The sequence below is a fragment of the Atta colombica genome, unplaced genomic scaffold, assembly GCF_001594045.1.
Source record: "Atta colombica isolate Treedump-2 unplaced genomic scaffold, Acol1.0 scaffold83, whole genome shotgun sequence".
Lineage (NCBI taxonomy): Eukaryota > Metazoa > Arthropoda > Insecta > Hymenoptera > Formicidae > Atta > Atta colombica.
In genome coordinates, this window is record NW_017259576.1 from 1,453,516 (window position 1) to 1,479,713 (window position 26,198).

At 32.9% G+C, this 26,198-nt stretch overlaps 2 protein-coding genes across 2 annotated transcripts in view; one reads left to right on the forward strand and one right to left on the reverse strand.

Moving 5' to 3' along the window:
• The first annotated feature begins 6,813 nt into the window (after window positions 1-6,813).
• Window positions 6,814-8,970, forward strand: LOC108692967 (fatty acid-binding protein homolog 9-like). The gene is made up of 3 exons (XM_018201562.1): window positions 6,814-7,256; window positions 8,462-8,566; window positions 8,844-8,970. The coding sequence occupies exons 1-3, from the start codon at window positions 7,011-7,013 to the stop codon at window positions 8,898-8,900; spliced, it is 408 nt and encodes a 135-aa protein (XP_018057051.1). The 5' UTR covers window positions 6,814-7,010; the 3' UTR covers window positions 8,901-8,970.
• Window positions 8,971-9,077: 107 nt separating this feature from the next.
• The window catches only part of LOC108692963, a 70,835-nt gene continuing 53,714 nt past the window's right edge, over window positions 9,078-26,198 (reverse strand). Inside the window, exons 9-10 of the mRNA XM_018201552.1 lie at window positions 13,855-14,138; window positions 9,078-13,766 (exon numbers count right to left, since the gene is read on the reverse strand). Of these exons, the coding sequence (XP_018057041.1) occupies window positions 10,773-13,766; window positions 13,855-14,138 (3,278 nt within the window). The 3' untranslated portion in view covers window positions 9,078-10,772. The remainder of the gene's footprint in view (window positions 13,767-13,854; window positions 14,139-26,198) is intronic.

Below are 26,198 nucleotides of genomic sequence, written 5' to 3' on the forward strand. Positions count from 1 at the left end.
AGTTGTAAATCAATTAAATAATCTTACTAAAGTTGAGGTATTTATTATGTTGTGTGTGATCTAAAAACCTATAATACATATACATATATCGATTATCCCAGAAATTAACATTAAAACATTCAAGAAGATATGTGCTAGATGGTTTGTGCAAAATTTTCTCATTATGCTTTCCGTATTCATTCTAAATATCGGGTTTTATAAGTCGATTTATCATGAAACGTTCTATATATGTCATTCCATTTCTGATCATTATATAATTTGATCATAAAAGATTTGAATGCCGGCATAGATCATGAAGGTAATTTTAACATAGTCTTTTAGTTTAGGACGATTATCGAGATGGATACTTGTAATTATTGAATACCAAAGTATGTCGATTCATATAATATAATTAATTTTTTACACATTGGAATAAATAAAATTAATATTGGATGAGTGCAAAGTTCGTGCCCGATTTATTATTCCAACTTTAAACAGCTGCTATTTTTGTTAAAAATAAAATAAAATAAAATAAAGTCTAAATCTTATTCTATCTGATGAGAGAATTTAAGAATTTATTTTTTTTAATTGTGGTTTTGATAGAGTTATGAGTAGAGGTTCTTAATTTTTCAGAAAAATAAAATCGAGGAAAAAACCTTTTCTTCTCGAGTTTTTCTGAAAAATATGAAAAAAATTTTTTAAATGCTCTTTTAAAGTGTTTTAATTTTCCAGAAAAATAAAATCGAGGAAAAAGTCTTGTATTTTCCCGATTTTTCCCGAAAAAATACAAAAAAAATACTTAGTGTTCTTAATTTTCCGGAAAAATGAAATCGTGGAAAAAAATTAAATTTTTCCAAAAAAAATTCTTTTAATAGATTCTTTTTCGCCTATATTTGAATAAATTTAATGATAGAAATGATAGAAATGATAGAATGTTGCTTTAAATTATTTTAAATTAATTTTTACAAATAAATGGAAGATTTATCTCCATTTATGCATTATTATATGACAGGTTTTTCGGGTGTACTGATGTACCATTAATGATATTTTTGTACCGTGTGCGATAATACAGAATTGTTTTTGACAGCACCAAATAGTACAAGTTCAATCGTATTGATTTCTGATATTATTTTTCTTTTTTTCTTTTATTTTATAAATTAGTTCTGCCAGCTTAATATTAAGCCAGCAGCGCTACGATTTTTTTTGAAATGCCGTACAAAAATATCATTAATGGTACAATTTAGTACAAAATGAGTACTAAAAATTCCGATAGATCCGATTTGATTCTGCTGATTTGGTCCTGCTAGCTTTATTTCTTAGAATTTTTAAAAGTAAAAGAAATTAGCAATTTAATGACATAAATGAAATTATTGACATAAAGGACAATAAAAATAAAATTATCTTAAAAGAAAAAAGTCTGGAAAAATATGATAAGGAAAAAACCGGAAAAAATCCATTTTTTCTCAAAATTTCAGAATTTATTCGAACAAAGAATGTTAGTTATGAGCAATCAAAGTCAAAATATTCATTTTATTTAATTTGCAATAATTCAGTAATAAAAAATAGTATAGGAACATTTTTAAAAAATAATTTTGTAGGGAAAGCTTCAAGCTTTTACGATAGTCGAAAATTTTCTCAAATTTTTTTTTTGGACACGTTATAGATTTACAAAATGAAAAGAAAATTTTTCATTTTTTTCAGCTCGTAGTTTTCTATACGTAAAAATGACAAAACTCACATAAACTAAAAAAATATAGTAATCATTCGAAAGTCGAAATTTCAAGCTTTAAATGCTCTTTTTTTTAAACATATACAAATTCTATTTTTAATAAAATTGCAATTTGAATGATGTTTGAATAATAAATCGGGCATGAACTTTGATACTGATTCAATACACAAGATGTATTGCTTTTCCTTATATTCATATAAAAGCAACAAAGCCTTTATTGAATCGTTATTCTATATAACACTAATGGACATTATGTAATAACGGATATTAGCGATATCTTATACCGTAAGTTGTCAAGTATAGATAATTTGATCAAGTGTGAATCTTATCTTGTCGATTCTTACGTTTTCTTAAGAAAAAAGACATGATTACACATGTTATTTGTGTCTTTGCTGTTCTTTAAACGTTCAAAATCTGATGTTACTTAAATTTATGTTTGTTTCACTCCAATTTGTTGCACCGATTTAGAATGCAGCAATAAAAAATAGACTTTTTATTATCTTATAGATCTTGCGGCTCTAATTGTAGGTAATGATAGATATAATTCTCTTGAAATTCCTGTTTTTCCTTGTTTCTTGATTTTTAATATGTAGTCTTGCACTTCAATTTATTTCAAAGTTGCATTAAAAAATTTTCTAATTTTATATATTTGGAATTTTGAACAAAATATCTTAAAAGTTCGGAAATTTTCAGGAAATTTTTTTACAAGATTTTAATAAACTTGTTTTATTTTTTAAAGTAGATCATTTCATCTATATATCCTTCATCTATATATTTCACATATTTTTTATACAAAATTTTGAAACTTTTGTAAAATCCAGTTGGAAATGCTCTGAACAGCATTCCAACTGGAAAAATGCTCTGAACAGCATTCCAACTGGACTTTACATTATTTGTACTTTGTTATAATCCTCTGATCCTCGATGTCTTGAAAATGTTTACCTTTTATGATGTTTTTGATCTTTATAAAATAGTTTATTGAACTATCCAGATTTCATGCTGTTATTTATTTCTAATCTTTCAATTACATATCGATCCTGTTATTGAATTGTTATTTATTCCTGGTCTTTCAATCAATTGACTATTTATATTTATAACATTCCAAGGACATAATATTGGACATGTATCATAGTGCTTTTAGATAAATTCAATTATTACATCACATATCGATGAGGACCTAAAACTTTGATCGAAACGTTTGCATATTGCGAATTATAACAGTTTATTCAAAAAATATAATAAAGAAATTTATCTGCGCACCAATATCCGCACTGGCTCTTATTGTGACTGTTAAATTTATCATTATTAAATTTATCATTAATTATTTATTAAATTTATCATTATTAAATTTGCTGTATTTAAAGTGTAAAATTCCACAAAAGATTCAAGCGTAAACGAATGCATTTATTTACATTTGAATCTCCGAACCTTTGGACGAAATGTTTGCATATCATGAATTATAATAATTCATTCAAAAATTATAATAAAAAAATTTATCTGCATTTATCTATATCTGCGCTAGCTCTTATTGGTGACTTTTAATTTATCATTATCATTAGAATTTATTTTTAGAGAAATTATACTTAATTATTTAAATATAATAATAAATAATACTTAAACGAAGAACAGTGTTTCTATTTATTCCTTTCCTCAAAATAAATTCACAAATTTCTTCTTTAATTTGATTTTTTTTAAATAATATAAATTATTACATCAGTATTTTTAGTTAATGAAATTTTTATCGATCGCATATTCGATATCCCGTGCAAACCAATAACTACAACTCATCCTATTTAGCAACATTGAGAAAGAAAAGGTTGAAGAGAAAATCGTCGAAGTTGAGCGAGGGAGCGTCGTCTACATCGATCGCGCGATTATTCGTAAACCAAACCGGCAAACGGGACAATATATACACGTAGGTACAATAAATTCAATTGAGCGTCCCGCAACGTAAAGAATCGTACGTTCGTAATGGGAACAAGCTCATTCATCCCGCATGAGACGGCGGGACGTCACGTGACGGGACAACCCAACGCGCCAGAGCAGCGCGTCCTCGCATTGCATCGTCGAAGTCTTTGATGTATGCTCATCACCCGCAATTAACTGTCAATTCATGCGGCTGTACTTGTTTTGGAACGGCGGGATCGGCGAGACAGTCGATCCGCAGATCCTCTTTCTCTCCCCGGCTTTGCGAGTCTCCTTTCCTTCTTGCCCTTGAAGCAAAGAGCTTGCGGCCAAGTGCTTACTTGTAATGCCTCTTTATCTGTATAACGACTGATACATCAGAGATCAAATGTTCTCGCACGTAACGCAGTAAACCTACGTCGGTCGCCGGCAGATATTAAATAACAGTATTTTGTCGATCGGAGTTAAACTCTTATTGAATGCGAAGAAAAAAGATATTGGAGTAAAGGAAGTTGAAAAGGAGTGAAAAAAAGCTGTCGCTCCTCTTCGCTTTTGAGGCTACTTCTCTTGAATATTTATCGTATTGATAAAAATAATTCTTCTTTCTAGACAAAATATATAGAATATGTAGAAAATATTTTTTTCTCATTCTAGAATATAAAATATTTTAGAATAAACATTTCTTTAATTTTATGTTTTATAACCGACAAATTTTAAATTTTGGTTTAATCTTGAGTTTGAAGAGAAATCGTTTTCTAGATACTCATACGAAGAAAAACTTAATTTTTTTTTATTCGTAGTCTTTCGTTAAGGAAAAATTTACGAGTGTTCTGTTTTTATGGCCAAAAGATTCCGAAATATCATAAATCGACGTCGAAAAATTATCGAAATTAGGGTGAAGAATTTTAAAACGTTCTACGCGATAATATAGAAATAAATTTTTTCTATCAATTCCATTTATAGATGAGGCTAACGCATTTTCCTTTAATAAACGGAAACGGCATTGTCTCTTATGACAATGATTATTAATGAGAGATGACTAATGGAGAGATGAACATTGACCATTCCGTCTAGCGATCAAAACGCAAAGCGCTCGCTCACTGAAATTCTTTTAATTCTTTTAATTTACAGTCGAGATATAAGTACGTATGTACATATTGTGTCTCGATTATTCGTATCTATCGGATAAATTTAGATAAACATTTTTGTAAACACACACGCGACGATAAAGACATTTTCGACATATATTTTCCGCATGCGAGATCGCTGATGTGTCGGCGAAACTCTTCCATTCTCTCTTATAATCGAAAAAGAATGTTAACAAACAGGTGACAGATTGATGCGATTTAACATATGTAACTTTGGACATATGTAACTTGTTTTTTGTACGTAATGTAATCTGTATCTCAAGTATTATTATTCAAATTATAGCCGATCCATACGAGAATCATCTGCGATATATAATCTGTTCGTTTAACTTTGTCCTCTTCATGATAAATAGCAGAAATATCGTTTGCACGTTTACAGTATTATTAATAATTGGGAAAGACACATTTAAAATTAAAATTACAATATTCACTTTCAGTAGTAAAAATCTATACTGAAAAGAATTATATTATATCAATAGCATTTATATTTTAATAGAAATTCTATTTTCAATCAAAGCGGCTCTTTGTGCTTAATAATACTAAATGAATTTCTTAATTTTTTAAATTTTACTTAAACTGCGTATCGATATGATTTGTCGGATTTGAAACGCAATCACAAACTGAAGCCGAATCTCAAATCAGATTGATCGTCCATTTAACAATGATATTAATAAATAGACTGCGGATATTTATGCAAAATACTTAACTGAATATTTTGCATAAATTACATATTTACAGATGGCAATCTCAACCTTTTTACTTTTTAATAACTTTTTTAACGATCGACTGCTGAAACAGTCCGATGGTTAATATTCAGTTAAATATTTTGCATAAATATTCGCAGTCTACTAATAAATATCTTAAGAATCTGTAAATAATAAATTATTTTAACTGAAAATAATTTTAATTTATAACTATTTATAACTATTAATTAAATAAATAAAAATTTATAACTATTAATTTATAACTATTAATGAAATAATGAAAAAAATTAAAGGGTGTATAAGTCAATGGTTCATTAAAATTAGAATAAATAAATATAAATATATTATAATGTAAGATGTAAAAATTAGATATAAATTATACAAATTATTACATGTTTCGGCATCTTTATCATGCTTCAGATAAATAGCAATTCGAAAATATGAAATCAAGTGACTGCCTATTAATGAAACAAATAAAATTTTTCAATCAAAACAAGATGTATTTGCATCATTAATAGTGTTATTGTGATTTAATAAAATTATTTTCAATTAAAACAATGCTGTTACTATGTTATTTTTTTTCATAATATATTACAGGTTTTTAGCACTGGTAATAATTATCAGAACGCAGTCCAAATAAATTGCAACTGCTCTATTCCTCTAATTCAATGAAACATTGCTGATATTTTACAAATAATAATAACGCAATAATAAGATCGCAAATACTGATTACTTCTGTCGGCGACAAAATCTATTTTCTTTTTACAATGTAAACACCTCACTTTATATCTAATATCAATTTATTTGATACTCTCATACCTGATATTTAGACTTCTTGGAATTTAGACTTCTTGGAGTAAGTGTACTTTTAGCGATTACTTTATCAATTCAATATATATTCTAGACAGTAATATCAACAAAATAAAGACACGAATGATAATCGTATTTTTTTTTAATCTTTTTTTTTTAAAACGAAAGATATATGATAAAATTGTATGTCCAACTCATATTTTTAATAAAAATAATATAATAATTTCTTTACATAGTAAGAGTTGATCAGTGATTATATAAAGTATTAGAGTTCAAAAATAAAGCTTAACGCAAGATAAACGACAAAATTGATTCTATGCTGGTATGCTTCTAAGACATGAAGAAAGACATTAAAATTCACTGAGTCACAGCGCAGGATGTAAGTCGCGAGCAGACCAGTACATACAGATGCAAATAAATGCAGCTCTCTTCCGTCCCCCGTGTACACCCACTATCATGAAGGGTACAGCAACAATGATGATGGAACGACAGGACAGGCCGATCTCTATCAGCCCGTCGACGATAATCCGAATACTTTGTCTGGAATCATCGTAGATTGACCGGTGATTCCCTCTCACTCTTTCTCTCTCTCTCGCGGGACCGGCGAGATCCCTTAACGAAATCCCCCCCGGATGTCGTTATAAAAGCTGGTGCGATCTGGCGCGCTGTTCGTCTTTCTTCGACAGCGACTGAGATCCTGACTTGTGCGCGTGACAAGCTATCATCACAGTCATCATGGTGCAGATAGTTGGCAAGTACCAATTCGTGTCGAGCGAAAACTTCGAGGATTACATTAAGAATCTTGGCAAGGGCGAACTCATCAACACGTTCCTGCAGACCACGCCGATTGTGGAGATCCAACAGAACGGTGATCAATGGGTCGTCGTGGTCACCATCAGCCAGGACAAGACCATCACCACTACTTTCAAGCTTGGAGAGGTCTACGACGAACAGCTTCCAACTCCGGGTCTCATCTTGAAGGTAGATCTCATCGAAAGAAAAATAGAATTACTTCAATCGTTAATCACGCGGATCACGCGAGAATCACATTACGTCGTCAAATATGAATATTAAATTTAAAAATTAATATAATAGATTAATTCTTCTATATTGGAACAATGTACAGGCTACAGTAGAATATTTATTTTTCAATTGTTGGAAGTTTTCTTTTTGCGCTGATTGGTTTATAGGGGAATAGTTCTATTTTAGCGAAGAAAACTTCTAATAGTTATAAAATAAATATTTTGTTGAATGCAGCTAATGCATTCAAGGCTCGTCTAAAGTTACTTTATCTTCTTCCATGTAACAAAGAAGCTACGAGATTCTGAGATTTGATATTCCGGAGAAGATAAGTTAGAAAGAATACTCTTCGTGTGCAGAAAATCATTAGATAAAACAACTTTCACACACTGAGAAAAAAAATAGTTAATTTTAATAAATATAATTTTAATAAATATTTAGTTCAACTGCCAACTAAACATTTACTTACCAAAAATAAATATTTGTTCATTAAAAAGAATGATTGTTAAATCAAATTAATGTTTCTTGTATCAAATAAATATGTCTTTATATTTAATAAATATTTAGTTGGCAATATTCAACTAAATATTTATTAAAATTGATTATATTTTTTCTCAGTACATGATTATTGATTTTTCGCATTGATTTTTCGATTTGCGAGCTAAATAGTGAGTCTTCTTTTTCTATTTCTCTCGCACAAAAGTGCGAGATAATTCAACGAATAGTTGAAGAATACAAAAGATCTAAGAAACTCCAATTAAAAATTAGTGTTCAGAAGTTTTATTTTGCAACTATTAAAAATTTTTTTTTCGCTGAGAGGTAGGACTATATTTATTTTTTAAATCTATAAATTTATTTTTTTAAATCTAAAAAATATGATCTAATCAGTACGAAGAAAAACTTTCAGTTGCAAAATAAACCAAAATAAGAACACGGTCAATTTTTAATTTAGCATTCTACTAAATACGGCCATCATGTACTCTAAAAGTAAATCTCATAAAGAGTTTGAAAATTGAGCAACTCTTCTAAAACTGATTCAATTTTCACTCTGTAAAGTGAAATTCCATTCTAAAGAATTTAGATACATCTTATATGTTCTAACGGTATTATTTTTGCAATAAGTATAGTTGATCATTACATCGTTATGTATTCGTTTTATGTCGCAGAATGTGACTACGAAGGAAAGCAATGGTTTCAAAATAGAGTCTACCTTACCCACAGGTGTCTTAGCGATCCGAAATTACGAATTCACAGACACTGAAATGATTGTGGTAAGTGTGATTTCGATAACAATTATTTAAACAATATCATATAATCAATAGAATATAAACGATCCTGAGAAAAATATCTGGTTGTATCCAGTTGAAAATGAACAAATCTGAATTTTTTGATTAATCTACTAGAAATCTAATCGAGATAATCGAAATACTGATTAATATATAATCAGAATCTTCTGATTCGTCCAACCAGACATTTTTCTCATTGTGCGACAATGACGCAAGGTGACAAAGTGCACGAGCTTTACACGTTTCTTCTTTTCCGTTTCAGCACCTATCTTCCAACGAGAGCGACATTCAAGCCAAGCGTATATACAAAAGATTGTAAAGCCGGTTCCTAATTTAAAAATAGCAGTACATAATATTACACTCCATTAAAGAGATTGAAATTTATAAAAGTACTTTTTTTTCTTTTTGTCCACTCACTCCATTTCCCCGAGACGAGACGAGAGGCAGCAAGGTGTCAATCGGGCAGGACAAGAGGACGTATATATAATGCTGGATATAACACTGTTCAAACGTAATATTTATTTATTCAATTATGAATTCTGAGGAAAAAAAAAATAAAATGGTGACAAATACGCGTACACAAGAAAGTCGGAATAACATGTATACGAAACGCGCATATGAAACGCTAAGCTACGCTCCCTCGTTGATGCGGAGCTGCATTTTTAATGCATATCATATCGAATATGTGTGCGTGTATACAGGATACATATTCTCGAATCGTATATGAAAATGTGTGAAAATACCACAGTATACATTATATGTAACATAGATTTTTCTACTATTTTCACATGCGATATTTTTCAAGAATAAAATTCCTGATCGATAGCGTGAGTCGCTTACGCAATGGACTCACTATTTGCATTAAATGTATTCACCTTAAAAAGAGTTGCTGGTCTTTTTAATCCTTGATTTCATCGTGCTTGTGGGAAGGCTCATTTAACGCTCGCGTTATGGGCGCACATAAAAAATATTGCGAGTATGTATCGATTCTGATAAAATAAGACGAAAGTATATTTCACGATCGGAAGTCAAACAGGATAAAAAAAAAAGGGGGGAAACCATTTTCGATCGAAGTTTCCACAGTATTAGACGTCGTCGAGCGCGCGTTCCAACAGTGAAAGTTCGAAACGCAAAAGAAAAGAAGATTTGAGATTTATGCGATGTCTGAAAGCTTTAAATGCGCGCACACGACAACAATCCACATCGATGATCGGCGCTGAGAAAAGCAGGATCCAAAGATCTTGATTTGGTTAGAGAAGATTTAATAAGAGCAACCAAAATATTATATCAGAAAGACACAGTATGTCTTTGGTTTCCTTTGATGAATTTTCTCTTTTTCACTGAACCTTTGGATTCCTTTTCTCTTTCTCCGTTCATATACATATATAAACTTCTTCTGGCTTCTCTAGTGCATATTATTCGAATTTATTTAATATAGTACTGTAAGATATATCACATTAAACCATAGGGTGCTGTACACATAGATTAGATAGTATTACATTATCATGATTACGAGTCAGTATATATCTCGCAATGAATTCAACTTCAAAAAATAGGAACAAACAAGAATAAATATACGCTTCCCTCTCCTCCATTCCTTTTCTTTTTTGTGATTCGATAAAATTATGTCGCGAGTAATCGTTATCAATTATAATTGCGTATATAAAATTAAAAAATTGTAAAAAATCCATATATTTTATCGAGTTTCGTTAAAGATTAACATACTGCCATTATCGGAGCCGAGTCTATTTTCAGAAGCCGCCACGAGCACCATCTAAGCCTTCTCTCAGACAATTTCAGGCCCGCGGATCAGTTGAAAATAATGACGCATGAGAACGCATCCGAATTATATTTACATAACAAGACTATCGATCCTTATTACGATAAGGCAGCAGTTATTAAAAGCAATGTTTAGGGTATGCCTCCCGTTCTTGTTAGACTAATATAATATCTCTGTCACATATGTATGCATCACGTAAGAACAATAAAAAATTTTTCGGTTTGACATGCATGTATAAATCCCTAAACACTACTCTAGTGGATGTTCTGACGCGCAGTCGTGCTCTGTCCGTTAAACAATAATAAGAAGGAGAAACCTATATGTCGGTTCACCGCGACGACATGTAATTCCTAGGCCGATGTATGTTGTCGCGAAGTTCGGCGGACAGTTCGCAGCTTATCAATCGATTGTTCAATCGGCGATCAGTTGATTATCGAGCGGCATGTTCACCGGTGACGCATCCTTTAGTGGTACGTCGTCCTCAGGCTTGTTCGTTGCTGTTATGACGGCGTCTTCCTTGGAAATTCCATTCTGCAATACTTTGGCCTCACTTGATATTTGCTTCGTCACAGTAGTGGAGGTGGTCTTTGACGTAGACTTCGATGTCAAAGTTTTCTTCGTTGGGGAGATCGCGGAAGCGTTTGCAGGCGATTTCCCAACCGATGTGCGAGTCTTTGCAATGCCAGTAGTTGTACCCATAGGTACGGAAGAGCGGGCACTCGTCTTAGGCGCGGATGCTCCAGAACGAGAAATTTGCTTATTGACTGTCTCTTTACTCTGTTTGTCAATCAACGGCGACTTCCCAGTGGCTGTGATCGTTTTATTTTCACGTGGTTTGGTTATGCCACCAGAAGTCGGCGCGGTCTTGGGTCGCGCTGCACCGTTAACACCAGTTGTAGACTGCTTTAATGTCGATGTAGGTTTAGTTGTTGAAGTCGCAGACATGGGTCTTGGTTTTGATGTTACATTGGATGTTGATGTTTTTGTAGTCGTTGACGGTTTGACAAGTGTCTTTGCGGTTGTGCTAGTGGTTGTTGTTCTAACAGTGGTGCTCGTTGGTTTCGTGGTGGCGGGTTTACTGGCCAATTTCGTGTCACCGCTCACCGTTGACTTCTTCTCGATCGATGTTGGAGTACTCACTTTCGACAAGGTAGTGGTGGTGGTAGTTTTTGGTCTCGTTGTAGCGGACCGTGGAGAAGCGCTGGTTCTCGTCGCTGTTGTCGTACTTTTGGGAATCACCGTTGTCTTTGTGATGGTTTTACCGGTAGTGCTTGAGACTGTCGTTTTAGTCGATCCTTCTAATTGCTTAGGACGAGTCGCGGTACTTGTAGCAGATTTTTTCAAGGTTGATTGTGATGCTGGTAATGACGTAGTTGTTCGCATAGTCGTACTAATCGCTTTAGAGGGCGAAGTTGGCGATTTCGTTGCTGTTTTCGTTGTTGTTTTCGTGATACTTTTTGTTGGACGTTTCGCGCTCGTTGTAGTGGCCGTCTTCGCTTTCGAGCTCGCAATGACGACGGCTGCCGTCGTTGCAATGATGGCGGCTTCTACTGATACTTGTGCGACTTCCGTAACTTCTTTTGACTTGTCTATCGTTGTGATATCTTCAAGAACTTCTACAGTCTTTTGCAATTCAATCTCTTTCTGTTTCGGAGGAATATTTTCAGAAATAATTTCTTCCTTTAATACCTCTTCTTCAACATTAGCCGATACAAATTCCGCAGCTTTTTCTTCTATTTGCTCAATTGGCTCATTAGTTGGTATTGTTATCGGTACAGATTCTTTAAACATCTGGTTTTCGTGTTGCAGCTCCTCCTCCATAAAATTAGATTTGTGTATCGAGTCAGATGATATTAATTCGGTTGTACTGTCCGGTTTGAAATCATTTTTATCGCTGTCTTTGTCTTCATTACACAATTTTTCGATGTCTTCTTGTTTTTTACTTTCAAAGAAGGAATCATTTTTGTATACATCACAGTCGGAATTTTCAGTGTGTAGCATCACCTTTTCTGTTTTACAATAATCTGTCCAATCAGTAGATTGGTTTGACTGATTTTCTATATTGATCAGTGGTTCAATAAGATTTTCCAACTTTTGAACATTATTTTCAAGATTGACAGCGCAATAGTCTAGCTGCGTCTGTAACGTTTCGTCTGACACCGTGTGTTCTAAACTCACTAATTCTGATAATAACTTTTGTTCTGAGAGATAATGTTGTGCGGTATGTATTACATTATCTAAATCTGAATGACTTGTTGAATCTGGAAGATTTTTCGGCACTTCGGATTCCACATTTTCTGTTTCTAACATTTTTGCACTATCATCCAATGACCTCATAATAAAAGCTTCCGCATCTTCAGCATCTTTATCTTCTTTATTTACTTCATCTTCTTTATCTTTTTTATCTTCTTTATCTTCTTTATTACATAAATTTTTGTCCTCTTCTGTATCAGAAGAATTTTCTATGTCATAAATTTCTTTGAAGGTTTCCGTGTGTTCTTTTGGGACGTTTTCATCGGATTCATATCCTTGTATTCCTGGTATATTATTGATTATCTTTTCCGCAGTACAGCTGAGTACTGTTTCATGCGAGAATGGATTGCTATCAAACAAACTTTCCTTTTCGTTTATCTTCGTTTCAGAGTTAGCAGTTTCAGAATTTATAGATACAGAATCATCTGGAGGCTGTGGTGTTGACGCGCATAAGACATCGATCGAATTCTTGTCCTCCAAAGGTGTATTCGGACGATCCTCGTCGTATGCAATCTTCGTAGGCGGCTCGGGTGAACGCGGTGGTGTGCTCGCTTGTTCAGCACCATCTGAACTATCATCCAATATGTGTAAGGCATTCAAATCAACTTTCAATTCGAACGCTTTGAAGCTAGCTGGAGTTAATGATACAGTCATGGGATCATCCTTGGTGACGACATCGCCATCTTCCAAATCGGAACCTGCATCGTCATGAGCCTTTTCGTTCCACTGAGAAGAGACATCCGTCTGCCACTGTGAGGTAGACATTACATGCATTATGGATTCGTCATCACCGATTTCGGCTTTAGTCGACGAAATCTCGGATATGTCCAAACTTTGCGAACTATTCTGTAACTCTGCATTTTCATCGTGCGATTCCTCGCCTATTTCCTTTGGTCGACGACAGACTTCCTTGTCGAATTCACTCTGGCTCGGTACACGAATATCATCCATCGTCTGTGTTGTTTTCAAAGGAGAGCCACTAATGGCAAAATCCCGCAAGCGTGTGTTGCTTCTATTGCATACTAACGGTGGTGATAACGGCACGAACTCTGCTGCCTCCGGATTCAATTGGAAATCCATATTGTTCTTTTCTTCCTCTAGAATATCTGGATAAATTGGAGTCAATTCGATCAACTCTTTTTCGTCGCTTATCTGAAAACGCAATGGTGTTATTCGAAATGTGTTCTTACACTGAATAATAAATATTTAACAACGAAGAAAAGTAACAAGATAGACTTACATCAATGTCGATAAGCTCAAAATTGGGCTCGAGAAGTTTCGATGTATCTTCGCATTTAATATCGTCCTCTGCTCCCGAAGACTGAACTTCCAAGCTAGCTTCCGCTACAGACTCGGTCTCCTGTACACTTTGCTCCTCAACGTCTTTGCGGGATTCGTCTGCCGTAACAGCTGTCACTGCAGATTCCTGCTTGTTCGGATCGGCACGATAATAATCCCACTCGTCCTCGGAATCCTCGCTGTCCGCTACATTATCCGCTACGATCAGTGCATGCTGAAGAGGTTCTGGAATAAGCGTAAGAGAAGTTAAACACATTGACGAATAAATTTATTTTGTTACATTTCTTACGTCATGTTACTTTCATTTATCGATAAAAACTGTGTTCACTGATATCATTTCCTTTTTATATCTTTTAAATCGTATCAAATCGAGAAACCAAGTTCCACAACGTAGCTTTTCATCTCAGAAAAATGAATTCAGTGTGCACGTATTTATGTATGAATAGACGTGACAAGTACGTTTATCTAATAATTTAATTACTTTCTTGAATTTTTACAGATTTTCTTGCGTTATTTTCTGAAGATAGCAATGTTTAGCAGTATCAAGTATGTTAAATATTAAATTTTTTTTTACCTTTTTTTTATCGATCTTTCTATTATACAATAAATTTGTATTCTTTTTTTCAAAATTATTTAAAACGAATTTAATACTAAGAATGATCTAACTAAACTGACAATCCATAAACATAGTTAAATATAAAATCTATTTAAATAGCTCTTACGAATTAGACTTACTTTTCATCGAATATTTTAATTATCGAATTATATTATAGCTTTATTTTCATGTAATCATCAAGAATAATTTATAAAATTCTCAATACTTTCAGCAAAAAGTAACGAAAGATGATTTTCGATGAAAATTATTACAGGCTAGATAATTTCAGCGTAATAGAGCAAAATTAAAAACAAAAGGAATTGTTGAAAACGATGTATGGGGAGATATGAAAATATCTCATTCCAGATAATTACCAACTTACAAAAAAGACATGCGGTTCCCGCATCCATATTATGGAAATTATTGCCAATAATTGCACGCGACAAAGGAACAAGATAGATCCAGCGTAATAAATAAAATTCGTTCGATAATTCAAGGAGTATTACTACTCTCGAAAACTATACGCTCACTCGCACCGTTCACGTAATGAGACGATACGGTACGTACCTGCAAAGGTGTAGGTCCGCGGTGGAAATATTGAAGGAAGTATAAAATATCGAACGAGGAGAATCGAAGTTCTTGGGAATCGGAATACGAGCTATCACGTTTCGAAGAGTACCTCAGTTAATATTCCGTGTGATTATCCCCCGGATCATTTTACACGTTCATACAGCATTGATACGCGCGAGACGGATCCCGATACAGAGAAAGCACACCTTCTCTCGCGAGCCGAAGTGGCTCCAACAGAATAGAATGAAGAATATTTCCTCGTAGGTGCGATCGCCCTCCGGTGACTAAGAGATACTACGCCCGCCAAGAGATGCATTATCGATCTAGCCCAGAACCCCCAGAGCAACTCTCTCCTCCTTCTCCATCTCTTTCTCCCCGCCCCATCTACGCACTGCCACCACCCACCTGTGCACCAACATGACAGTTGGAGGAGAATTACTCTCATCTGATTGGATGGACCTCGGAAATCATCGAATCAATTGACCCATTCGATACATCTATTCGTGTGAAATACATGACAAAGGAAGGGTGCTTTTTCGCAAGTGCATTTTATCTTTTCACCTTTCACATTTGACTCTGCAGCAGTGGCGAGAGAACGAGGACAACAAAAGACTTCGACATTTCTATTCCGGCGTAATAAAAATTTTCTGTCACTACGATATTACAGTCGCAGTTAGATTAAATGAAGATCTAAAAATCGATCCGATTGTCATACTCGATACATTTATTTTTTTTTAATTTTTGCACGATTAAAACTCAACTGTATTTCCTTGGATCTTTTTGTACTTAGAAAAACTTCGGCAATTTTGTTCTGAAACCAAGAATTTCCACGAGAACAATTTATGCAATATATATTAATTATAAATTAAGTAATCCTTTTCACATCATCATCATTATTATTGTTATTATTATTATTATTATTATTACTCGGCAGACAGCAAATTAACACAATTTTAACTAAAGAATAACAAATTAATTTTAATTAACGTAATAGGTAATTTAGATACGTAATGAATCAGTACTTATTATATAAATCTACCGTAATTTAAATGAACTGCCGAAATATAATAACACTAATTAATATTGACCATTCATCAATTTATATTATATATTATTTAATGCACTAAATTCATAAATAGAGACAATAAATTTAGTGGACACACTGTATGCGTTTCTTAAAGAGTTTCACTTGTCGGAAAAATTAGCTGGCCATTTGCATCTTTTTCTCTATAATAAATTTATAAAAAATGTAATTAAAATTAACTGTCGCTCTATAAAAAAGTTAAGATTAACGAGCAAGAATATTTGAAATTATAGGCGAGTTTTCCGCAGAGATGGTCGCGTGAAAAATGTTGGCTCGCCACTGCCGCGGGATTGAAACAAAATGAGAGCAGGTCTGGAGGAAGGGAAGTAGAAAAAAAAAATCGTAGAAAGGCGTAAAGAGCAGCTGATAGAAACGTCCGTCGGCCCACCTGGCCGAAGCCGGAAAAATGTGTTGATGTGGAAACTGGTTAAGGGACGCTGAAAAAAGCGCAGCCTACGCACAGAGCGTTCGCTTAACAACCCGTTCTTAATTTCGTCCCAAGTCTTGGCCACCAACGCGAACTCGTGCCAACTCGCAAGGTTCTCTCCCACGCGCTTGATCGTTTCTAACGCACTTTGAATCCGTGTGGATTATCTCCAAAGAACGCCATAATCCGATTATATTACAACATAATTTCGGGTAATAATATCCTGCGTCGTTTCGCTGCCATATGTCTTGAGTCTCAGGACGTTGACCTTGCAAAAGTCTTCTCCGAGAGATCGTCGATACATAAAATCCGCTTGAGATGTTCCTCCGATTCGCCTCTTCCGGCAGCTTTCGTCGATATCGCGTAATCCTCTACAAAATTCTAACTACTATTGGTTCTAATGAACTTCGAAGAATACGCGTAGAGATCAATCCTTTTTATTAGTTGTTACACGTTGAAACCATCTGTCGATACAGGATAATAGAAAAATATAGCTTACAATCTACAGTTTTCTATATGCTTTATCAATAGCTTGAAAAAGTAGCTGTAGAATTCTTGTAAATTACTACATTAAACTCTCCTTAGCCCGCATTTATAGAGTTAATCGGTTCTTTCTTGATTAACAAACCCCTTTAATCCCCCACCCTCCTCCCTCTGTCAAAAATAAATTGACATTCAAGACATTACTTATTCTACAGAGTATTATCGCAAAAATGATAAGATTGTTTGTTGTTTCTTATACAGATACAAGCTTGTGTGTAAAAAAATGTCTCGCACATATAAAATCAGACTGCGAGCGTTATAGTCAATGTCATTCTTATGTCGTCGCTGTCGAAATATCGCGGAATTTCTCGAAAACGGTTAAAAAATTTGAAGCAAAATCTATCTAAATAAAATATCTTTTCTAAAATGCGACCATTGCATTCCATGAGGCGTCTCTATTGAAAAGACGTCGCGACGAGCGACCAACGCCCGACGTCGCGTCGCGCAATTTCAGTTCGTCGGGAAGCACAGTGGAATCTTCATGGCATGCTCGCCATACGAGTTAAGAGAGGATGAAGGAGGAAAAAGGGCGAGCATCCTCTTCTCTCTCCTCCTTTCTTCCGTATTTTTCTTTTTCATTTTCACAGTGAGTGCCATGTCTCGCTGCGAGAGTCGCAAAGAGTAAGAGGGAGAGTTAATTTTAAACCAAAGTCACACATAGAGAAGGACTGCACGAGCATGTATATGTGTATGTATATGAATGTATATATTTTGCGTGTGTGAGAAAAAGAGAAATAGAGAGAGAGAGAGAGAGAGAGAGAGAGAGAGAGACAGAGAGACCAGTTTCTCTTCTATAACTTATATTCTGAGATGTAAGAGATTTTGGTATATTACGGAGCCGGCGGCGCATATTCTAAAAGATACGAATGTGTTCAAGAATGTAGAACGATGAGGTATTTGTAGATTAGATAGTTACATTACGAGTCTAGAGGTTTCAGAGGATGACAACGGAAATGGTGAAAAGATTAAAGGGGAAATTTCGGGAAACAAGACTGAAAAAATTGGAAATTTCTGATAAAAATATAGATATGGATTTTAAAAAAGCATATAAATAGTAAAGAATTTAGAGGATGATTATTCGAGGACAAATAAAAGAAAAGAATGATTATTTAAGGACAGATAAAAGGAAAGAATGATTTTGCTGAAGTAAAAGTTTTAGATACAAATCGAGGAATAATTATGTAGGAAATTGAAATATGCCGGGCAGTGATACGAAAAGTTTTGACATTCTAACAACTAACTCCTATAATTATTTTGACAACAAGTAACTTGTTGCTCATTCAAATTTGGTACGGAGATATTGTCTAAATTTATTGCTCTCGAGATATGCAAGCAACAAATTCGTAACTTGCATATCTTGAGAGCAACAAATTCAGAGAATTTCTCCGTACAATTTTAAACGAGCAATAAATTTTGTGCTGATACTTAACCTTTGTACTGCCTACACGCTGAGAAATTTTTTCGAAATTATTTACTTTCGTAACTAATTCAAAACTTGAATATTTCGACAACAACAAATGTCTACGTTATTTTAAAATATAATTTCATTGTTATACATCTGCTAATCTTCCTTTAGCGGAACATCATTAAAAAAAAACTGACTGAACAAATTTCTTCGCAACTTCTTAGCAATAAAAAAGCAACAAAAATGTTAGTTAGAATTGATTCTACTCATTTTGTTCCGCTAACTTATAAGATGTTATCAGATCTGTAAGTTAAACTTTAGATACTTTAGTAAAATTTTACATGTCTTATTGTGTAAAGAAAAAAAGAAAAAAAAAAATCCTTGATGTTATTTTACACTTTTAGCATACTCTTTCGCAAGGATGAAGAAAAAAGAGAATCTTTAATTATCAATGTCTTGTTCATGCAATTATTTGCGGAACGACGACGAAATGATTGCTTGTAATGGCTCGCTAATTTACATACGAAAACGCCAGGGCGCACAGCGATGCATATTTCACGCCCGAGAAACCAGACGCGGCCTAAAAAGGAATTGTACGGCTCAAGTCGTGAGTATAAATGAAACCGATCGCAAAAGTAAATGAGATACTTGCGCTTGATCGGCGATTGCCGATTAAACGCAATACAAAAGTTGCGTCGACAAAATAAATTTCTGTACATGTCACAAATTAATAGGTTTCTTCCTTTGCGCTCCAAATCTTTCAAAATATTTCTAAGAAATTATCAGATTTTCAATAGATATGCTTTTTGTCATTACAGTAGATAGACATATTAAATCTTTCCATCTCGCTTTCGCCTTCAAATATTAAGTATAAGTATACACTAGTTATAAAAATAGACCTAATTGACAGAGTTCTAGTATTCCCTTAAAGAAAAGTTTTTAAAGCAAAAATAAAAAGTTTTTTAATCTCAAATAATTCCGCAAAGAATTCTAACAATCAATTAATTTTTTAAATCGAGTTTTGGACAGTCTCTCTCTCTCTCTCTCTCTCTCTCTCTCTCTCTGTCAAGGAATAATTTTTAATACTCAAAGTAGCAAAGTAGCAAACTTCCGATAATTTTTCCTCGGATAGATAAGGGATGTCTCCCAGCAAGAAACATAGATAACATAGTATGACTGAACTTATTACCTCCTTGTTGTTTCCAATATTATATAAAGATAAAATAATCTGTGTCGCTTGCTGGAAAACACCATATATCTTTCAAGTGTCTGTGCAATTTTCCACAAATATCCCCTTCCCAAAAAAGAGGAACTTATATCTATTACTTTATATATAGAAAGTAGGAATTTTTTTTAAGCAAAAAGATTTCTTCTAGACTCTTTCATTTCGGTGCAAGAAGCTTAACCTTGGGATTCGCGCGAATATGGACGAATAAGTTGCTCGAGAGACACGTGAGAGTTTCTATTTTAAGTCACAAAATGACACTCGTATACATAGCTCGTTAAAGTGTGAAAAGAAAGAAGAAATCATAAAAAAAGAGAGAGAGAGAAAGAGAGACAAGATCTATGTTAAAAAGAGCGATAGGCGCCTAATAATTATTCCGAGTAATAAATGGCAAGTTTAATTAGCCAGCACGGGACGCATCATGCCGGTGGTGCAGTTGTTCGTTCATTCGCCTCGGCAACAGAGCCGCCGACGCACATTGCTCGTTACGTAAATAGTTATCCGAAGTAATGACGGAGCGTTTATTTAAGAACAAACGATGCATACGGGTAAATTCCCCGGCCATTTTCTGTTCAAACCCGAAAGTCACGACTCTTCTTTACAATCATCGTTTTGCATTCTCGTTGCAACCAGAGTTATATATAATCTTTTTGAAGAAGACATAAAATTTCTGGTCATTAATTAAAATTATTAAGATAATTTTATATTTATAAAATTATCTTAATAAGAATCAATAAATATTGTTTTAGAAATTTTATTTTATTAAGTACATTAATTATCTACGTTAATTATTTTAAAAAAATTATGCCTCTTGCTTCCCTGGATCATCTTTTTTTGAAAAGTATACATACATTGAAAAAAAAAATGATATATCAACATTATTTTAATTTAAAATGATTTGTTAATTCGTAACACTATTAATGAAACAAATAAAATTTTATTGAAACAGTATGATGTACATTTCTTTAATAGTGTTATTTTATGTGATTTAAGAAAATTATTTTCAAATCTTGATATAATAACTAAAATAATCTTGATATAACATAATGTTGTTAATGTAACTTCTTTTTTCAGCGTATCCTATTCTTTTTTTTGTAATTTAGAAAACTCTAATCGCAACATATTTTTGCAACGTTCGCGCGATTTTTAGAATCTATTGCATGTATTTTGTAACTCTTAATGACAATTCGTTATCGTTATATTATCGCTGAGTTTTTTTACTGTATATAATATGCGACGTCAATAACAATACCGACATTGTCATTAAGTATTACAGAAAGTCTACACAGGAAGTACACAGGAAGTCTATTCTTTTATATCGCATACGAAAAATCTGTAATATACATAACATATAGAATTTTCTTCATATGCCATATTTTTCAGGAATTAAGTCTCAAACGTTTCATTAATTCTGAAAAAATATCGCACATGAAAATATTGCAGTATACGTTATATTCTAGATTTTCATAAGCGATATAGATTCAAAGAACATAGGCTTTAAATCCTTATAAATTTATCTTTTCCAGTTTGCATTCTTTTGCGCGGGTTTTTGTCTGAAACGCGATTTTATATTGGCACTCATGCTTTGACGAGAGAAAGAAGAGCAGAAAGAAACATGGAATGCATAGATAAGAGCAACAGACCATGGAATTTGTGATGCAGTGTACGGCACATGATGTTTGGACAGCGTTAAATTATAGTCGTTAGAATCTAGAAAAACGTCTATTATCCGTCTTAACGTTATTGCTACGATTGCTGCAACTAATACCATGATAAATCCACTTTAGTGTCCTTCTAAATGTCGTTTTTATATAATTTCAATTCTGCGAATTATTTCTACTCTGTATGGTCGCTTTTTATCTTCAAAGTGCGTCGGCAACTGTCTGTTTAAAATTTACAAAATTCATCAATTTCTTCTGTATCGATGAAATTAGCAAAAACTAAATTAAAAAAATCTTAATCTTAAAATCTTATTTCGAAATAAAACGTTCCTGAGGCGGTGAAAAATTACGCTTATTATACAATCTTATGTACAGAAAACTCGCGGATATTTCACTTAAATACTATCGATAAAAATAACAAAAATTAATTTATATGGAGTTTCGCTTTGAATATTGGCGGAGAATCGAGTCACGCTTGCCTTATCATAATCCTATATACAGAAACTTCGCCATTACTATTGTTTGTTTAAGGCTCGTCCCTACTGGGGATCAACGATCGGCTTCAGCGTAGACAAGCCTTTATGTTATAAATTTATTACTTGCATTCTTTCGAATTACGAGAAAATTGTGCAGCTGTGCACAAGGATTAATATTATCGCAGCAGTTTGCCGAGATTAACGCCGCAGCCTCCACCGCATAAGCGTTATTTCTTGAAACTTACTCTTCGCTTTTTGCGCGGCGCAGCGATAATTCTTGCCATGTAAGTTCGCTCCGAAAAAGAAAAAAGAAAACTGCGCAGATGCTTCTCAATCAGATCGTTGGTTTTTTTTTGGCCGTACACTAGTCGCATCCATTTTTTATTTTTTCTCTCACCGGAATACGCTCATTTTTCTTACAATCGCACATCTCTCGCAGCTCTTCACAAACTGTATCGCGAAGTTTTGTGCGAACACTCATCGAAAAGCGGAAAATTGGCAAAAATTATAAAATCTACAATAAAATTACAAAAACTATAATAATCTAATTTTTATCTTATTTTAATTTTAGTACCTAATGTCAAGAAAAGTTTAAAACTGTAGGCATCGAGGTGACTATACCTGAACAAAACAAGTTTAAAAATATAATTTTTATCTTATTTCAATTTTAATATCTAATGTCAAGGATTTCCCTCCTTTTTGAGAATAGAAAAACCTTGAGCTAACGGTGGACTTCATTCAATAATAAATCTTATTATTATTATTATTATTAAAATAAATTCTTAATATATTCATTCTTTTCTATAAATAATTTTGATTTAGTTCCTTGAAATTGATTAGTGTCTTTAGTCAACATAAATTAGTCAACATAAATTAAATGATTCCACAGATCCAATGTCACTAAAGTTCAGTTTTTCATTTTCTGGTTAACTTGTGATTAGACTTAACTTTGATGATAATACAAAAATTATGTTTCTGTAATTACTACACTGATGATTTTGTAGTGATAACTTTAGAAGTTAATTACTACAAAACTATTAGTTAAGTGATAAATCACAATAATTACAAAAATACAATTTTTACATTATTATCTGATTAACCACAACTAGATAGAAAACCAAACCTGTGTTACATTTTGATCTTTGTTTTGGAGGATTAAAATTTCTATCAAGCAGACTAGATCTGAACGAAACAAAGTTTAAAACCCCAATTTTTATTTCAATTTTAAGTCTTCACCTGCAATCCGAGACTTTATTGGCACAAGCAAAATTTCACTCTCAAGTTTCATCCATATTTTGCTCAGAGGGAGTAAAAATATGATTGTAGATAAAGAGTTAATGTCAAGAAGATTTAAATTGGCATCGAGTCAACTATACCTGAACGAAATAAAGTTAAAAATAAAATGTTAAAAGAACAAAATACGAACAGAATGCGATGTATGATAATGTGACAAATTTACATACGTGCATCGTCAAGATAACTTGCTTAAATTCAATGTCAGACGAGACCAGTAACAGTGCTTCCAAGCGATAGATCCGATTACCTCGCGCCACATTCAGGGATCACCTGAATGTTTAGGTACGAACATCGAGGAGAACGCGCGCTTTACTTTCGAGTCTATAAATATACGTAGAGACGACACAACACGCGACGCAACACGCGATCGGTGAATTAATTGCATCATCATCATCATAAAGCCACTGGGGAATTTTTCGCCAAAGCGTCGCGCCGCTGGTTATACATATGTATATTATTCGCACTGATTTCCGCAATTATTTCTCGCCCCTGTCGCCATCGATCGTCGGTCCTGCGTTTGTATATGTCACATGAGATAAAAAGAAGCGTCGAATCATGAGGCCGAATTATAATCTGTCTGTCAACGAATTTCGACGACCTCGGCTCTCCCCTGTCTCGTATTCGTTTTATCGCGTTCGATACAGACTTGATAAAAACAAAAAAATTTTATAAAATTAGATAAAAAGACTTGATAAAAACAAAAATTTTAATAAAAAATTTTAGTATTAAATATACTCGTCGTCTTTTCAAAAAAATCTAATGTTTGAGACTGAGTATGATAAATTTGTATAATCTCTAATGTCATAACAAAAAAGATGTTAATTTGACTTTTTTGACTTTTATAGTTAGATTAATTGAAATTTAATAATCTTAATAATCGTGCTACATATTTTCATCTTATTGTTAGTAAAATCAGATTAATATTCTGCAATTTGAGAATTTTTTTTACTCTTTCTTTCTTTTTAATTTTAAAAATTAAGCTTCAAAATTTTTTTGATTTACAAGGGATTGCTTTTAAAAGTAGCTCTTTACATGTTATATAAGCGCTCACCGCGAAAATAATTGTATATTTATTATGCCTTTGTTTTTACTGAAATGGCTTAGCATTGTATATGTCAACGTAGATTTGACTTTCTTTTAGTTTTTGATACAACGTTCTGCGTATTGCGCAAAAGTGCTCTATATAAAAAAAAACAGCTGTAGCTTTAATAGAATCTACAATGACATTTTAAGATGTAAGCCTTAAGCTATAAGAAATTGATCAATCTAAGTTGAAAATGGACAAATTAAAATTTCCTTAAACTTGTTATAATCCAAGTTGAGATAATTAGAGTTCTGATTAATATAATCAGAATCTTCTGATTCGTCCGTTTTTTTTCTCAGTATATGAAAAGAGTAATTTACTATGATTGATCAATTTCTTATGGCTTAAAGTTTAATGAGTTTTATACAATAAACCGTTAGTAATAGATCAGAAATCAGGAGCGAGTTATAAGCGAGTCAGTCAAGAGAGTAGTATGTTATAAAACAACAATAAGTCAGTGATCAGTGATGAAATGGCGTAGAAATGGCGAAACTTCTTACACTTCTTACAATTCAAAATTTAGATTGCGTTATGAATGACCAATCATATAGTATATTAGTATTTCTCTCTGAAAACTATCCCCTTTTAAATGGTTGAAATTGACGTAATAATCTAGTATTCTGGATGTAAGTTTCCTAAGATTTATGACTTGTATAACTTATCACTAGTATATGCTATATGAGTGATGACTAACAGCTTATTGTATATAGAAAACGTATAAGTACTACATGTTATTTGATGTTTTCCAGCAAGACATAGTGTAATCGCTTCATCTTTATTTAACATTGACAAAGATGTAATGATTCTGTGTCTGTGAAAAGTATTCAAATATAATTTTCCACTGGAAAAAGTTAGTGCAACATTGATTTTTGAGTGCAAATCGATTAACATATTTTCAATATTAATAAATAATTTAATCCTTTTGTAATGCGGTTATCGCAAACAAAGAATATATAAACAATTTAATAAGTTAGTGATATCTTATTCTTTTTTTTTATATTTTTCTGATCTCCTTTTAAAAAATTATTAACTTATCAAATTGCCCACATATATAATTAAAAGGGTTAAATTATTTAACACTGAAAATATTTGAATTTATTTGCATTCAATTGCATTCAGTGTGTACCAATGTTGCACTAGTTTTCCCAATGAAAAACATTAAAAATGTCATTGTAGACGTTTCCGAGTGATTCGAAGAATTGTCATTTTTTACTAGCACCTTGATAATCATCGAAAAATTTTAAAATACTTGTAAAAGATAATTATCGTCCGACAAATTTTGAATTTTAAATAGTTATACATAACAAAGTAAAAAGTACGTCATTCAATGCACAATCAGTGAAAATACGTCTCATTTAATCATATTCATTTAATCATATTCGATATTCTATCACTATAGTAATAAAAATTATTAATTACATATAATAAGATGTACAAAATACGCTGAACAAACGTGTGTTTACTTTCGAGGAGCGATTAAAAAAAAACTTTTCTTGTTCACGACGGAAGAATTTGTATGTCATTAAATTAGCTTCAAATTGATCCTCAAAAGTATAATTTCGATATTAATAATAATTGGAGAGTTTTTGCAATATCGTGTATTCAGATACGGTATCGCAAAAATTCCCTATTAATAAAGAATTTCCACGGAATTTTCTAAGTTTTCTATTAATCGAGTAGAAATACGCGAGAAGACGAGAGGCGTAAATTTCTTCACTTTTAACATTAAATTTTTAATTTAACTCGAAATTGCATCAAATTTGACTGCAAAACTGAGCGTGAATCAATTGGACAAATCGTGAAATGCGACTTTGTTTTCTCAGTATAACAGCGATGACGACAAATACACAATGCGATTTCACAACACGTTATTTTCGGGCACGCTTCGCATGACGCGAGGCACTGCCTTTTTCTTTTTC